The 16,567-nt window shown below is 55.7% G+C and overlaps 7 protein-coding genes across 7 annotated transcripts; 4 read left to right on the top strand and 3 right to left on the bottom strand.

Moving 5' to 3' along the window:
- Positions 1–2,546: 2,546 nt before the first annotated feature.
- Positions 2,547–4,687, top strand: CCM_07323 (endo-beta-1,3-glucanase; the record flags this gene model as incomplete). The annotated part of the gene is made up of 2 exons (XM_006672464.1): positions 2,547–3,372; positions 3,501–4,687. 2 exons carry the CDS (start codon positions 2,547–2,549, stop codon positions 4,685–4,687), a joined length of 2,013 nt encoding a protein of 670 aa, XP_006672527.1.
- A 227-nt stretch (positions 4,688–4,914) lies between these two features.
- Positions 4,915–6,125, bottom strand: CCM_07324 (uncharacterized protein; the record flags this gene model as incomplete). Its single annotated transcript, XM_006672465.1, has 3 exons — positions 4,915–5,275; positions 5,415–5,592; positions 5,786–6,125. The coding sequence occupies 3 exons, from the start codon at positions 6,123–6,125 to the stop codon at positions 4,915–4,917; spliced, it is 879 nt and encodes a 292-aa protein (XP_006672528.1).
- Positions 6,126–7,109: 984 nt separating this feature from the next.
- CCM_07325 (flavin-containing monooxygenase) lies at positions 7,110–9,103 on the top strand (the record flags this gene model as incomplete). The annotated part of the gene is made up of 2 exons (XM_006672466.1): positions 7,110–7,746; positions 7,854–9,103. The coding sequence occupies 2 exons, from the start codon at positions 7,110–7,112 to the stop codon at positions 9,101–9,103; spliced, it is 1,887 nt and encodes a 628-aa protein (XP_006672529.1).
- Positions 9,104–10,087: 984 nt separating this feature from the next.
- On the bottom strand, positions 10,088–11,008 carry CCM_07326 (Protein kinase-like domain; the record flags this gene model as incomplete). The annotated part of the gene is made up of 2 exons (XM_006672467.1): positions 10,088–10,112; positions 10,164–11,008. The coding sequence occupies 2 exons, from the start codon at positions 11,006–11,008 to the stop codon at positions 10,088–10,090; spliced, it is 870 nt and encodes a 289-aa protein (XP_006672530.1).
- A 539-nt stretch (positions 11,009–11,547) lies between these two features.
- On the top strand, positions 11,548–11,876 carry CCM_07327 (uncharacterized protein; the record flags this gene model as incomplete). The annotated part of the gene is made up of 2 exons (XM_006672468.1): positions 11,548–11,685; positions 11,772–11,876. 2 exons carry the CDS (start codon positions 11,548–11,550, stop codon positions 11,874–11,876), a joined length of 243 nt encoding a protein of 80 aa, XP_006672531.1.
- An 832-nt stretch (positions 11,877–12,708) lies between these two features.
- Positions 12,709–15,125, top strand: CCM_07328 (polyubiquitin binding protein (Doa1/Ufd3), putative; the record flags this gene model as incomplete). Its single annotated transcript, XM_006672469.1, has 3 exons — positions 12,709–12,756; positions 12,808–14,299; positions 14,347–15,125. 3 exons carry the CDS (start codon positions 12,709–12,711, stop codon positions 15,123–15,125), a joined length of 2,319 nt encoding a protein of 772 aa, XP_006672532.1.
- A 190-nt stretch (positions 15,126–15,315) lies between these two features.
- Positions 15,316–16,164, bottom strand: CCM_07329 (uncharacterized protein; the record flags this gene model as incomplete). Its single annotated transcript, XM_006672470.1, has 3 exons — positions 15,316–15,546; positions 15,608–15,945; positions 16,026–16,164. The coding sequence occupies 3 exons, from the start codon at positions 16,162–16,164 to the stop codon at positions 15,316–15,318; spliced, it is 708 nt and encodes a 235-aa protein (XP_006672533.1).
- Positions 16,165–16,567: the final 403 nt, after the last annotated feature.

The following is a 16,567-nucleotide window of genomic DNA, read 5'->3' on the forward strand; positions in this document are numbered from 1 at the left end:
TGAAGACGGCCCCTGACGGGAACAGGGTGCGCCATGATTTGCTGCGTTGGTAGCAAAAAGAGCGTCCTAGGAACGGCGCATGGGGACTATTGAGGAAGAGATCTATAACACGACAGGGCAAGTAATAATAAGCCGCGTCAGCCTGGAGGGGCAATACGGGCGAGTCGTGCGCATGTAGTCCAAGGGAGGCAAAGGCAGAGGCATGGATCTGCAGAAACAGGCGAAACAGTCAAGAGGTGGAGCGGCGGCGCCGTCAGTCTTTGTCTGGTGCCGCATCTTTCAAAACCAGGAGGCAGGTGGCAGACAAGCAAAGTGGTCGAAGTTTTTGGTGTGTCGCAGGAGATGAGGAGTCGACCGGGTGGGCATCGTGGCGCGAGTCGTATTCTGAAATGAGGGCATCAGTGTTGCGGTAGGTGGGTGTCGAGCGGTGTCGAGTGGTTTGTCGAGATCTGAAGTGAGGGGAGGAGAGCCATCCTCGGGTCGTTGGATGTGGGTAAGTAAAAAACCGTGAAAATGGAAGAAACACGAGATTGATGCCCCTTTTTTTTGAAATTCAATTCTAAAGGGTGACGAGGCGCGAGGAGTGCGAAGGGGAGTTGCCGGGGAGGTGGATTGTAAATGCTGAGGTCCAGCACTGAGGACCGAGCGATGATGATGTCATGAAACCGGTATCAACAGGTCGTTGGTTGGCTGTGGGAATAAAGACGGAGCAAAGGTTGGAAAGTTGCGCCAACCACGTCAATGTTGGGTGCCCTTGTCTTTAACTACTAATTAGTAAAGAATACACCTGCATCAGCCTATTGAGAGAATTTACGCATGATTGGACAAGCTGTCTGGAGTACCGATACCAATTACACAGCAGGCTTGAGCGAAGGGAGGGCCGCACGAATGTTAGTAGTTGCTACCTAGTTACCAGTTCAACCAGTATGCAGCGACGGGCTAAAAAAAGACTTGCATCCATACTGATACATGCATGTGCAGCACTTGGTTGGTTCGTTGCTTGGATTGTGGAATGGGTTGTTGTGCAGACGAGGCTGTCGCGGCGTTGCCCGTTGCCCGTTGCCCGTTGCGGCGCTCAGCCAGGGCGCGCCGATCTGACAGTGGTTGCCCGTAGCGACAACCACCCGTCGTGAGATTAGTGGCGGTTAACACTCTTTGTCGCTGGAATGAAAGGAAAACTCGACAGGACAAAGTAACGGTATGGAGAATGAGTATTGGATGCCAATTTTTTTTTTTGCGTCTTTTTCTTGACGATGGAAATTGGCGCTTGCAAGCAAAATCTCGTAAAAGCTGGCGCGGCTCCGAGTGTGGCTGTGAAGCCATCCCAGTTTGGCTGCAACTAGCTACAAGACCAAGACAGGTTGGAAGAAATAAGCCTAACTACATAGCAGGGCGAACTAAAATAAGTAGGCAGACCTGATACTTTCTCGTGTTCTGCGGGACTTGATATTGGTGGCGCTCACCTCTCCATCATGTTACCGTCCCGAGGCTGCTGGACTACCTACTGGTAGTTAGTGCCTGGATTAGCGGCCAAATGCAGTGCTGCAGCGCTGAATCTGTGCTCGTACCGGACCATCACTTCAGCACTTGAGTGGGGATAGGGCCGCTAAAAGGCTTGCACTGAAATGCCCTAAATACCCTGCGACAGCGGTGCCAATGCCTTGAAAAAGATGCTTGCTTCTAAAAGTGCCCGCCTGCTGCCGCTCCCCACCTCGTCCACGTTCCTCCCGGCTCTGAACAATTTCACCGTTTGAATAATCAAACAAGTATCCGTACCGTAGTTGACTAGTATTATTATGGATAAGCATTAATATATCGAGTATTATCTGCACCAGTCGACTATTCACCACGTTGACGCTGGCACTTTGGCTTTCTCAACCAAGTCCACTTGCTGCTCCATCCACATTGCTTCATCCAACTCCTCCATGGTATCTGGCATCCACCACTCTGTCACTCCGTCACCATCTGCAACACGCCCGCCGCCCGCTTGAACCTTGGCCTGCGCCTCTCGCCTGTCCCAGTCCCAGCCCATCCCCCCCATCCCATTCATCAATCCATTATTAGTGAACATCCACACACCCGACCACAGCCTTCTTCTACTCGCCGCCTCGCTACCCCCCCTCCGCCCTTGCCGTTTCACCTGCTGCGCTTCCCGCGACAATCCTTCAACCAAGCCTTCTTTTAGCCCTTTTCCCTCCCTCCTTCACCCCATCCGACGTCTTTCCTTCTTGGACTCCTACCAACCACACGCGACCGCCTTTGTCGTGAGCAGCTTCTTCCACACCTTCTCGAGTCTGCCTTGCGCTATCCACACTCACTTTGTGACGCTTTTGCCTGCTCATGACAACACGCTCGCTGCCCACCTTCTTGTCGCAAGTGAGGCCTCGATCGCACCGCCTCTGTCGCCAGCATCAAGCCTACCAATCAATTCCTCGACGATCCCGCGCTTGACGCGACAGCAGCACACCACTGACGTCGTGGCCTCCTGCGTCCGCCCCGACCTGGGGCTCTTTGATTTCTAGCCTCGACTGCTTCCCGCCGTCACCATGCAGCATTATTCCGGCAACGAACACTATTACGAGAGGGAACCTCTGGATCCCGCCTACGACAATCGCTACAACACACCAAGCCGACCCCAATACAACGAATACAGCCAGGAATCGCCCTACCACGACGAGTCGCCTGGCCGTACGCCAGAGCCTTCTGCTGCTCAGTACGACCAGAGAGGCTACGACAACATGTCGGCCCACGAAGCACCTCAGCCCCCTCCGCACATGAATCTTCACTCTCACAGCAGCTCGGCCTCGCGCCAACCCATCGACGACTATCGTCAAGCCCCCAGCGGCGCACCCGGTCCTGACAGCTACGGCCATGCGCACCCCGGCGTCATGGCCGCCGGTGCATACAACCCCGGCGATTCTCTCCGCAGCACCGGGCAAGTTCTGCCCCCGCCTTCGCGCGCACAGTACCAAAACAGCCTCCCGGGCAACTCGTCACCCCGCCACAGCCAACACAGTGGCCCCTACGCAGCCAGCTACGGCGTGGATGGCGATTCACGCTCCACTGTCAACCCCTTTGGCACTGTTGCCTCGTCCTCTGTCGGCTCCAGATCCCCGTCTAGAAGTCCTAATGTCTCGGCCGACCACTACGGTGCTGCGCCAGCAGCCTACTACAACCACTCCGCCTCATCTCGACGAGACGTCCCCGCTCTAGGCATGGTTGATCCCATGTCCATCGAAGATGACGGCGATGATGGCCTTCACTACGGCCCCAAGAGCCATAGAAATTCCGCCAACAGCGGCAACAAACGAGCTGTTCCCGCTGCCATTGGCGCAGCGGCCGGAGGAGCCACAGCCATAGCGGCCGAGCATGGTATGTTCTTTTCACCCGGTGCTTGCCCTGTTCTATCCCCTCAATTCTCCCTACCTTTTCAGGCGAGAAGCGAAGAGGACCTTTGACGCACTAGTGCTCTATCCAACATCAACTAACGCTAACTATAGACACTCGTGGCTTCTACGAAACTCCCAAGCGCGAACGACCCTCAGATTGGCTCGAGAAGAAGCAAGGCCACTCCAAGAAATGCAAGTGGGCCATTATTGTTCTCATCTTCCTCGTTATTGCCGGAGCCATCGTCGGCGGTGTCGTCGGGACCCTCGTCGCCGGCAGAAAGAATGGCGACAACAGCAAAGGCTCAAGCGGCGGTGGCACCAATGACGATAAGAGCGGCGACCTCAGCATTAACAGCGACGAAATTAAAAAGCTGCTCAATAACAAAAACCTCCACAAGGTCTTCCCCGGCATGGACTATACCCCGATCAACGTGCAGTATCCCGATTGCCTCCACACCCCGCCTTCCCAGAACAACGTCACCCGCGACGTCGCCGTGCTCAGCCAACTGACCAACAAGATTCGACTGTACGGAACCGACTGCAACCAGACGCAGATGGTTCTGCACGCCATTGACAAGCTGCAGATGAAGAAGGACCTCAAGGTCTGGCTCGGCGTCTGGCAAGACGGAAACACGACGACCAATACCCGTCAGCTGTCTCAAATGTGGGATATTCTAGACGAGTACGGCGGTGATCAGTTCGAGGGCGTTATTGTCGCCAACGAAATTCTGTTCCGCAAGGAAATGACGATTAACCAGCTCTCGACAATTCTGACAGACGTCCGCACCAACCTGACGAAGCGAAGCATCACCCTCCCCGTTGCCACGTCGGATCTTGGCGACGACTGGACAGCCGAGCTGGGCAAGGACTCTGACCTCATCATGGCCAACATTCACCCCTTTTTCAGCGGCACGCCCGCTGACGAGTCGGCGGCATGGACGTATTCCTTTTGGCAAAACAAGAATGGCCCCATGTGGAAGAGCGACAAGAAGATGAATGTCATTTCCGAAACTGGCTGGCCGTCGGGTGGCGGCTCCAGGTGTCCGACGGACAACCCCCAGTGCACCAACCCTGCCAAGGCTGGCGTCGATGAGATGAACCGCTTCATGGCCGACTGGGTGTGCGATGCCCTCACCAACGGCACCAACTACTTTTGGTTCGAAGCCTTTGACGAACCGTGGAAGTCCCGCTTCAACACGGGCAAGGAAAACTGGGAGGACAAGTGGGGTCTGCTCGACGTGAATAGAAATCTGAAAAAGGGCGTCAAGATTCCCGACTGCGGAGGCACAACAGTATAACAGGCAACATGGAGGGGAAGATGAGGACGACCAACGGTGGGTTCGACGAGGGATGTGTATTACTTGATGGCATTGATGGCTGGGCTGCGCTTGCGGTCCTTGTACGTTTTGTTTTTCTCGCGCTTTTTGGTGGGCACTTGCTCCTTATATATGCGGCGTATTTGGTGTTTATTAATTTTTTGTGAGTGAGAGTGCAGGGCATGAATTAGAAGACGCTAGACACGTATTTATATACGATGAATTGACAGTTTCTCTGCCTCATTTTCTCCCGTGCCCGTGTCGTCACCTGTAGTCTTATCCGTCGCTGTGCTTGTGAAAGTCTCTATCGTATCCTTTTCCAGTGCTGTCGAGTCTTTGAGTGAAAGCTCTTGTACCACTGAGAGCTCTTGTACCACTGAGAGCTCTTGTACTGAGCCGTCGTCTCCGACTGCTTCCGAGGCCGCTGCTTGGACGCCGTCTGGCGGCATCCAGTAGATGCTGGTGCTGGAAAAGGCCGTGCTGGCGGCATCCTGAGGAAACGAATACCGCGTATACGTCTGGTGCATCTTTTTCATATTCTCGAGATCGGTGGCCTTGTCCATGATAGCCCTGTGCAAACATGAGCTTGTTTCCTTTTCCCCTTTGGACCGAATTTCATGGCAAAGCTTTTGAAGCGCACGGCCGACGTCGAGCGAAGCGAGCAAAAGAAAAAAAAAAAAAGGAAGGAAAGAAAGAAAGAAAGACGTACGTTTCCCATACATCCCAGCCGGTGCCGACAAAGGCGGCCGGTAGGCTGGACTGCAACGCCGCCGCGTAGACGGGGCGGTAGAGGTGCACGGCGAAGAGCAGCGTGGTGTCGTCAATGAGAGTATATGCGGCTGGTGAAGTGACGATGCGATGGCCGAGACTGGCGAGAAAGGCCTCGTCTGCGTGTGTCAAGATGGGTTCTTGCACTATGCACTCTATCGAGCGCTTGCTATATTTTTCTTTTTGTCTCATACTTAGCACACACACACACACGCACAACGCACAACCCATCCAACAAGGGAACGCGAATACGAAAACCAGACGGTGGATTTCACAAGTTACCTAGTTGCGACGTCAACGTCGTCAGCGCACAGAGCTGCACATACGCCGCCCTCTTGCTCTGCCACGCGCCGTCCTCGGGGTCAAACGTGCCGATGCCCAGACACACGGCCCGCCGCACCCTGGTCCGCCGCGGGCCGGCCTGCTGCTCGTCCACGAGACGAAGCAGCGCGGCGTGCGCGGGCGACGCGAGCCACTCGGCGCGCACCTTGTCGTAGTCGGCGCGCAGGGCGTCTGCGGGCCGCAGCAGGCCCGTCGTGCGCGGCGCAAACGAGTCTGGTGGCTCGTGATGGTTGGCCCCGACGGAGGGGCTGGAAGGGGGTTTTCGGCGGGACTTGTGATGGACGCGGGTCCAGCCCTCGTCTGCGGACATTGTTCTTGTAGTTTGAGACCGGGAATATATATCAGCTTGGGAACGTGTTGGAAGACGGGCCATTTTTTTTCTTGCGAAGGGAGCCCCGCTTTTATTGGTGATGCCGACTTATAATAGCACCAGGTAAGATGCGCTCTGGCAAGGGATCAATATATGCACGATGCACGAGCTTCCGTATCAAGTAAATTGATAAAAGTGGTATTGGCGATCATGCCCATATCCAACTAACCCTTGTGCATATCACGGCAAGTGCGCCCAGTAGGCTGCCGCAGAAACTGGCGACCTCCAAGACAGGCTCCAACAAGAAAAGGAATAGAAAAAAACTAAGAATAACAAAACACAGCACAAGTACGTTGATAAGGATCCGAAGATCTGCGACGGATCCGGAATGGCATGTCTCGCCAGCGGTCCAATAGTTAGCCCGGCTCCTGGTCCGTCCTGCCAAGGTAGCAATAAAAAATCCTCCCCATCCTCCGTTACCCCGGACACGATATGCCAAGTACTGAATCGGCCATCCCTCCATATAGCACTATTCTTATATCTTTGATTCCTCGGAGCAACGGCCGCTGGTCTCTGAATTCGCGGCCAAAAGGAGCGTTCTGCCGTCGCCGCTCCGATTGCGGGGCGGGTCCCGTCCGTCACCCGCATACACTACTGCACTCCCAATATTCTCCTCGCAAGGAGCTAGCCGCCCATAAAAGTGTAAGATTTAAACTTGTACCTTGGGCTCGGCGGGGTCAGCTCTAGCTCCTCACGCGGCTTCCCTTGGTCCGGCGTGCATCGTGCAAGTCTCGGAGGGAGTCCCCGCTCGTACCTTCGTGCATGCTGCATATAAGACGGCTCTCATCGCCCATCCTGCACAGCCCATCTTACCTTGTTCCTTCTCTCCCATTCATCCCACCTACCCATATCCCATATCCCAACACGCCGCAGATACTCACACTAACACACAGCTCCCGAGTTGACTATATACAAACCGCAGCCATGGCCTCCCCTACGGTCCATACCATGCCCGGCACCACCAACCTACCGCTCGCCACCTTCCCCACCAGCCCCGCGACCGCAGCCCTCAAGCCGCTGCAGACCGCCGAGTCCTTCGTGTCGACCGTCAACGCGCACCTCGCCAAGGCCGACACCGAGTCCCTCGCCGCGCTCTTCCTCGAGAACGGCTACTGGCGGGACCACCTGGCGCTGACCTGGCGGTTCCGCACCGTGCAGTCGCCGGCCGCGATTGCGGGCTTTCTCGCCGACGCGGCGTCGTCGCGCGACGGCTTCCGCCTGCAGTCGGTGGCGCTCGACCTCGGCCTGCCGTCCCGCGCCCCGGCCGTCGTCAAGATTGACGCCGACGGCAAGGCGGACGTGGTGCAGTTTTTTATCACGTTTGAGACCAAAATTGGCTTTGGCACCGGCACCGTGCGCCTCGCCGCGGACGGCAACGGGTGGAAGATTTACACGCTCGGCACCATTCTGCAAGGGCTCAAGGGGTTTGAGGAGCCCGTGTTTGGGAGAAGGCCGGCCGGTGTGACGCATGGCCAGTTTCCGGGGCGCAAGAACTGGAAGGAGAGGCGCGAGGCCGAGGTGGACTACACAGATGGAAGCGAGCCTCTGGTCATTATTGTCGGTACGTATGGAAAATGGAAACTTTGCCTTGAAGCAACGAGGAGGACAATTTATGCCCCGCATCGAGCGAAGCGAGGGAAAAAAAAGAAAGCTGACAAGTAGATACAGGTGCTGGTCAAGCCGGCCTCACAGCCGCCGTCCGTCTCAAAATGCTGGGCATCAACGCCCTCATCGTGGACCGGAACCAGCGCATCGGCGACAACTGGCGCAACCGGTACCACCAACTCGTCCTGCACGACCCGGTGTGGTACGACCACATGCCGTACATGCCCTTCCCGCCAAACTGGCCCATCTTCACGCCCAAGGACAAGCTGGGCGGGTGGTTTGAGTCGTACGCGGAGACCATGGAGCTCAACGCGTGGATGACGACTGAAATCACGAGCACCGCCTGGGACGAAGCGGCGCAGAAATGGACCGTGCAGCTGCACCGGACCAAGCCCGACGGGAGCACCGAGGACCGCACCTTTCACCCGAAGCACCTGATCCAGGCCACCGGCCACTCGGGCAAGAAGAACCTGCCGGCCATCAAGGGCATGGACAAATTCCAGGGCCACATCCTCTGCCACTCGTCCGAGTTCCCCGGCGCGCGCAAGGACGGTCCGCCGGGCCGAAAGGCGATTGTGGTCGGCTGCTGCAACTCGGGCCACGACATCTCGCACGACTTTTACGAGAGCGGCTACGACGTCACCATGGTGCAGCGCTCGAGCACGCACGTCGTCTCCTCCGCGGCCATCACCGCCATTGCCCTGCAGGCGCTCTTCTCCGAGACGGCGCCGCCGGCCGACGACGCCGACCTGCTGCTGCACGGGCTGCCCAACAGCGTGCTCAAGGCGGTGCAGGTGCAGGTGGGCGCGCAGCAGCGCGCCCACGACGGCGCGCTGCTCGCGGGGCTGGCGGCCGCCGGCTTCCAGCTCGACGACGGGCCCGACGGCGCCGGCCTCTTCTTCAAGTACTACCAGCGCGGCGGCGGCTACTACATCGACGTCGGCGCCTCGCAGCTCATCGCCGACGGCAAGATCAGGGTGAAGCAGGGCCAGGAGATTGCCGAGGTCCTGCCGCGCGGCCTGCGCTTCGCCGACGGCACGCAGCTCGACGCCGACGAGATTGTCTTTGCCACGGGATACCAGAACATGCGGTCCCAGGCCGCCGACATGTACGGGGACGCCCTCGCCGCCACCGTCAAGGACGTCTGGGGGCTCAATGAGGAGGGCGAGTGGCGCACCATCTGGCAGGACAGCGGCCACCCGGGGTTTTGGTTCCACGGCGGCAACATGGCCCTCTGTCGGTATTATTCGCGGTTGCTGGCGCTGCAGATTAAAGGCATCGAGGCAGGCCTGTATAAGCACGGGGAGAAGTAGAGCAGACCGTGCTCTGCACAGTGCCAAGGAAAACTGATCGATAATATGACCAAATTACATTGATTCCCAAACTGTCATGCAGAGTTTCCAAGAATGTCTAATAAGCGTTTCATTACCAAGAGATGCATCTTGGCCGAGTATGGAGTTATTGAGATGCTATCTGTATAGCAGCACGTCTTGGTGACAAAGGCCGACACTACTGACACCGCATCCAGTTCTACTAGTCTGCACCAATGCAGTAAAAAGGTATGGAAGTCTCATTGAATTGAAAATTGACGGTTGAGCAATTGCGGCCCGGATTTTGGAACCTACAAGGTATTTATTCCCTTGTGTAGCCTGGCTGGGCAGCTGGGGAACTGGTTCTGGGCAGGTTACTGACACTGCGTAGCGCTCAGCTTACTGCGATTCAGTCCTTGGCTACTCCGGCGCTGAAATTAACAGTAATGTATATTTTAGCGATGAACAGGATTACATTTACCTTGCCCAGTGTAGTTGCGTGCATTATACGAGGCAAGTTTTCTCCCAGAACAAGTTATTACTCGCTCCACATGTCGCAGACCCGTATAAAGACAAATTGCGGCCCCGATTTCAACGATCAACCCGGTTAGCTCAATTGGCTAGAGCGTTGGACTGCAAGTTCCCCGCTTCATCCCGTCTTGTAGCATCAAGCTAACCGTTTCCACAGTTTACGGAATCATCCTAATCAATCCAAAGGCTACGAGTTCGACCCTCGTACTGGGTGACCTTTTTTTTTTTGTACTTTTCATCTCAGTCCCGATATTAATTGGTTAGTTAGTAACTAAGTAAGTAGTAGTACTATTAGAAATAAATGATATAGGGGAAAAGATTTAATTAACTTTACTGCGAATCTCTAAAGCGCTAAATATAAGATTACTGCCAACGAACCCGGTCGCATAAACGAAAACATGAGCAAAATTTTGCAAGAATTTTCACTGCCGTTTGAAATGATTGATTCCAAAGGTCCTAATCATCCGCATTCTCAGCTGCTCTTTTGTCCCATTAGTACGTCAGCAAATCTCATCGTTGTCACTCGGCTTACATTTGCTCAGTAGACAGCCAATCTTCAATATACCGGAGAGACGCTTCGTCGCATTCAACAGAAGAAATTTCGAAACTCTGCGCCCAAAAGTGAGGCCCTCTCCAGCCGCCCGCAATGCCTCCTTTCTGTATCTTGTTCCCAAACGAGGCACAAGAGTCCAAATCAATGAGAAGCGCGCGATCGTCCTCGTCAAACATAATGTTGGTGGCGGAGATATCGTTGTGAGCATAGCCAAGAGAATGCAAATGAGCGACAGCTTCTCGTATGCTCTGCATGCACTTCTTCCTCTCGCCCGACGTCATTTGGCTTGCCCCAGGCGACCGTGCCTTGTTGATGCGATCCTCCAGTGATTCCGCGTATTTTGGAAACGCAAGGCGAACTATGCGACCGTCGTGAACGACGCAACCCAGGTATGCCCCCAGATGAGGATGTGGGTTCGAGAGAAACAGCTCATTGTTCCATGCTTCAAAGAGGAGGAGCTTGGCAACGGCATCGTCATGGTCCCAGCCAGAAACGTTTGGCGGCTTGAGAAAATACTTGTCCTCCGCTATAGAATTCGGATCAAATTGCGTGAGGCCATCCTCGTACAACGGGTAGATGTCAGCGTCGGGTATACGGCTCATGGTAGCCAGGAGACCGTTGAACGTGGCGTCATCCAAATCATTGTATGTCCCTGCGATCCATTTTCCTCTCTCGCTCAGTGATAGGGTCCCAAAAAATGCAAGATAGCCACGGAAAGCTGTGAGCTCGAGTCTCTTTCTTTCCCAAGTGGTTTTAGCCGCGTCAGGGGCGGCCGATTCTCCCCAAACCTCTTGGACATGAAGGCAAGGTGGGCTAGCTGCCATCGTGTCGTGACTTGCCCAACAATACAAGATCCCCGACTTGGTTTAGTCAGGCACCCGGATCGATTTCGATGATGATGTCGAAAGAGGAAAAAGCTCAGGCGGGGGAGTACCTGGTCTCAGCCACCAAGTCTCTTTGTTGTGTGTGTGGAACCGGTGAGATCACCAGCAGCCGCATGTCCTGCAGCCGAGACATCTGTGCGAGCGTGTATTTCTACCATAGGTCAATTTTTATGTCATTTGACAATCGGCATGGTCGCTCAACAGGTGCAACCCCTCTGCACTTCCATCAGCTCCCCTCAGTGTCACTTCAGATTCTAGCGTCTTGCAGCAGCCTCTGACGTAGTTCATGTGTCAGAATTGGCTCTCCATCTGATACCGTTTGGCCGCAAGATATACCTCGTGTTACTCTGCTGCTGCCCAAAGGCTACTATAGGGGTGATTGATATATAAATGAGGACGGTCGCCTCTCATCTAGTCACCAGAGCTCCCTTCATCATCATCCTGTCTTCAAGTTCCCGACGTCCAAAGCAGTAATCATCATGGCGCAGAGTGTCCGGGCCGAGCTGACGTCCAACTGCACGTGGTATTCCAAGATCACTCCCACCGGTACAAGGGAAACAAAGATCAAGGACGACTGCAAGCAGCCCACTTGCCCTGCTTCTGAAAACTATAGTGGAGTCAAGAAATGATCTCGGTCAGAGGTATGCAAGCTATTCTTCAGAGTCACCAGATCGCGTGCCTTGTCTCCGGACTGATAAATCAGGCCCACAAGCGAATCAACGCGGCCGCAACCGCAAGACCGCGAAAATGGGCAAGAAAAATCCAGGGTTCATGTAGCCAGAAAACTTTTCGTTCCGGCGTGCCATAGTTGTATCTCAGCAAATGTCAACCGAGTCTTGAAACGGGCTGTCAGGACGACACTTGGGGGGTAACCGGGATTTATCTGTCGAGTTGTTGACGAGGTAACACTGGGTGTATGTCAACGTTGTAGGAGACGAGTACTTTATGAACTAGTCCGTTATTATTCTTCACATTGGTTGTCACGCCTTTGTTTGGGAAAGTGCATTTGACTTCCCACAATGGCCAGTGCACTAGATATACATTGACACAGTCAGAGTATCGTACCAACTGCACCACCAAAGCACACATTGCGGAAATGATCGGCTTTGTTAGGCCACCTCCCGTCAAGAGTGCTTATTGGATAGACAGTAGGATGGCAGAAATTTATTTGCTCGTGTATTTTTTTTATTTTTTATGAAGCAAATTAGTCCTATCCGGTAATGTTTTCAAGGTTAATGAATCATGTTTGCTCATGGCAGTGTAGAAGCAGCGGAAACAAACGACTGACAAATGTAAATTCCCTTAGACCATCTCCCAATTATTCGAATTCTTTCCTTGACGCACATTTTCCTTGATATCTTACCAGCTGCCCCTGAGGTTCATAGCCTCATTCCATGTTTGCTGTTGCCTACCTACCTACTTACCTAGGTAGCTACCCTATCGCTGGCCAGCGCGGGATGAGGGGCAGCAGCAACATCTCCACACAAGCTCGGTTGACATCCACCTGGTTCCACGGCCTCCACCTCTTGCTCAACGCATTTGTCAACGTCACTGTGTCAACTCCGCGCCATTCACGCTGATCCGCAGTTGTTGTGGTCTACACTCTCCCAAATATCCTCCATCTCCCAATCACAGCAAACATGGTCGATTTCAAGCTTTCCGCGCAGCTCGTAGGCCACGAAGCCGACGTACTAACCCCTCCATCACCTCGGCCCCGTCTCCGCTGACAGCCATCACAGGTCCGCGCAGCGGCGTTTGCCTCTCCCAACACCGTCGTCACTGCCTCGCGCGACTGCAGCGTCCGGCTCTGGCGTCGCTCGCCCGGCGGCGACGCCTCGTTTGAGGGCTCCCTGCTGAGCCGCGGCTCCGAATACGTCAACGCCATCGCCTTTTACCCGCCCAACGCCGAGCACCCCGATGGCCTGGTCGTTTCGGGCGGCAAGGATACCATCATCGAAGTCAAGAGCCCCCGGAAGCAGTCGAGCGAGCACGCCGACCGTCTGCTCATCGGTCACGCCCACAATGTCTGCGCGCTCCACGTGGCGCCCAGCGGCACCTTCCTCGTGTCGGGCGGCTGGGACGGCCAGGCCCGCGTCTGGAACCTGGGCACGTGGGAGACGGAGCTGGCGCTGAGCGGGCACGACGGCATGGCGGTGTGGGCCGTGGTGGTGCTCGACGACAAGACGGTGGTGACGGGGTGCGCCGACAAGAATATCCGCGTGTTTGACCTGACCAAGGGCAAGGGCGGCGAGGTGGACGCCTCGGCGACGATATACACGCCTGATGTGGTGCGCGCTCTGTGCAGCGTGCCGTCTACACATCCAAGCGGCGCCGATATTGCGAGTGCGAGCAATGATGGGACAATCAGATTGTGGAAGCTCAACGGTCAGCAGATTGCCGAGCTCCACGGCCACGAGAGCTTCGTCTACTCGCTGGCTAGTCTGCCCACGGGAGAGCTGGTCAGCTCTGGGGAGGACCGCACCGTGCGCGTATGGAAGGGCCTCGAGTGCACACAGACTATCACACACCCTGCCATTTCTGTCTGGACAGTGGCTGCCCACCCGGAGACTGGCGACATTGTGTCTGGCGCGAGCGATGGCGTCGCCCGCGTCTTTACACGGACGCCCGAGAGAGTTGCTGACCAGCAAACGCTCAAGGAATTCCAAGAGTCTGTGAAGGCATCTTCCATTCCCCAGCAGCAGGTGGGTGGCATCAACAAGGAGAAGCTTCCCGGTCCCGAATTTCTACAGACCAAATCCGGCACGAAGGACGGCCAGGTCCAGATGATCAAAGAAGATAATGGTAACGTGACGGCACACACATGGTCAATGGGCGAGCAGCAGTGGATCAATGTTGGCACGGTAGTGGACGCGGTCGGTAGTACAGGGAAGAAGGTCGAATACAAGGGCAAGTCCTACGACTTTGTGTTTGACGTGGACATTGAGGACGGTAAGCCACCGCTGAAGTTGCCATATAACCTTTCCGAGAACCCATACGAAAGCGCCACAAAGTTCTTGAACGACAATGAGCTGCCTCAGGCGTATTTGGACAATGTGGCTCAATTTATTACAACAAATACAAAGGGTGCGACGTTGGGCCAACCGGAGCCTCAGAGCGGTGGCCCTGACCCCTATGGCACAGAGTCGAGATATCGTCCAGGCGAGGAAGAGCAGAAGCCTGCACTGCTTCCGCAAAAGGAATACCTCGGCATCACTGCTGCGAAATATGAGGGTAAGTTGCAGACAATCCGTTTTTGGGCTTTTTGCTAACCACGATAGTCATTTTCAACAAAATTTCGAGCGTCAACAAGACGATGATCTCCAGCGGCCGCAAAGACACTGCTCTGAACCCCGGCGAGGAGTCGGCGCTCCATGCTCTTCGCACCGCTCTCGAATCAACCACCACCATCCCCACCGATGCTCTGCCTTCCCTGGTCAGGGTTGTTACAGAGTGGCCGTATGGCGATCGTCTAGCTGGTCTGGACCTGCTTCGCTGCGTTGCCCGCTACCAGGCGGCGGCCAAGTACAAGGACGGCACGCACGGTAGTCTGGTGGATCTCGCCATTGCCGCATCACTGCCCAGCGAAGAGACTCCCAACGAAAACGCGGCCATGATGGGCGCACGCACGCTCGCCAACCTATTCAGCACCGCCGACGGCCGCAGTGTGGCCAAAGCGCACGTGGACACTCTACTGTCGTTCCTGGAGCGCGTGACGGGTATTCAGGGGAGCGCTGCCATTGGGCCGCACAACCGCAATCTCTTGATCGCGGCGGCGACGCTGGCCATCAATCTCGCCGTTCTTGTCAATACTGAGAAGCTACTGTCGGCCAGCGAGAGGCGGCGACTGCTGGAAGTGATTGGGGCGCTTCTCAAGGGGAAAAGCGATTCAGAAGTGCTCTACCGTGGGTTGGTGGCACTGGGCACGGTGGCGGCGACGTCCAAGGGCGATGCGACTGCCGTGCCTGGCATTCGTGCCTGGGTGAACGAGGCAGCGGGCATGGCGACTGAGGATCGGGTCAAGACGGTAGCGGCTGAATGCCAGAAGCTTATGGCGTGAGCGATGCGTTGTAAGGATAAAAGTAGCATGCGAGTAGACACAATAGAGGATATGACTTTTGCACAAGTGGTATATTAAAAAAAGCTAAATGTAAAGCTGTGGAATCACGCTGTGTCGCAGCTGAACCTGGATTTTGCCAACGCCGAAACACCATGAAATGAGAGACTTGGGATACATGACGGGGCTTCATTTACAGCAGCAGCAGAGCGGCGCCGGCAAAGAGGAGAGGCATCCAGCCCACCCAGCCGACGGCGGGCAGGGTGCGGTCGGCGGCCGAGGTGGTGTAGTTGTCGGAGCCCGACTCCTTGTTGGTGATGGTGTAAATGTCGGCGAAGCCAATATCGGTCGAGTTGTAGCAGTTTGTTTCGTTGACGGGCGCGATGCGGGGATCGCCAGGTTCCGCAAAGATGATGTCGACGCACTGTTTGTGTTAGTTTTTCTTTTGTGTGATTGTTACGGACAACAGGGAGAGACAGGCTTACCGAGTAGAGGGCGGCGCCGTGCTGAGCCGTCTCGACAATCTGGATGGTGGCCTCGTCGCCGGCCTTGACATTGGCGCCGACGGGCAGCGGGACCTGGGTGAGGCAGACGGTGCCGGGGTAGGGGTTGTTGGACGGGCCGAGGATCTGAAAGGGGTGAATCATGGGGTTGCTCATGTTGGGCGGGCCGCCGTTGATGTTGACGCTGGGGTCGGAGCCGAAGCCCAGGTTGACCTGGAGAAAGGCGTTGAGGTGGCCGCGGAACCAGCCGGGCTGGAAGGCGATGGTGCCGCCGCCGGTGGGCCAGTAGGTGCGGTTCTTTGTGACGCCCATGCCGCCGCCTGTGAAAGGGAATTTAGCGAGGAGCACAGGTAGACGTCGAGCGAAGCGAGGAAAGAAGAAAAGGAGAAAAGAAACGTACAAGGATACATCCATTGCATGCCGTAGGGAAAGGTCTCGTTGGTGATGAGGTTATTGCCGCGCCAGCCTGGGTACGAGATGACGGTGTGAGCGGCGGCCAAGCCCGCGAGGGCGAGGCTGATGACGAGGTTGAGCTTCATGATGTCGTCGATTTGTGTGAGGGTGTTACAGGAATTTCTTTCTTAAAAAAAAGGGCGCAAGAGTCGAACCCGGGCCAGCCAGATTGAGCAACGTGAAGCCCGTCGTGCGGTTGAGAGCCGAGTGTGCTCGAGGTGGAGGACAAGCAGCAGGGTCGCGGCCAAGCTTTGCGCATGAACGATTTGGCAGAAAACGGGACGAGAAACAAAGAAATTCACGATTTGGAGGACCTAAGATCGGGGGGAGAAGAGAGGGCCGGGCGGCCCTTTTCCCTTTTCCTTTATGAGGGGAGGTCGGTATGAACATTTGGGTGTGCGACATGGGCTAGGGGGTGTGAGTGGTTGAGGGGAGGGGGGCCGGACAGAGTGGGGGGGGGGGGGGATTCGGGACCAGTAGCGGAGGGGG

Source organism: Cordyceps militaris (assembly GCF_000225605.1).
Source record: "Cordyceps militaris CM01 unplaced genomic scaffold CCM_S00006, whole genome shotgun sequence".
NCBI lineage: Eukaryota > Fungi > Ascomycota > Sordariomycetes > Hypocreales > Cordycipitaceae > Cordyceps > Cordyceps militaris.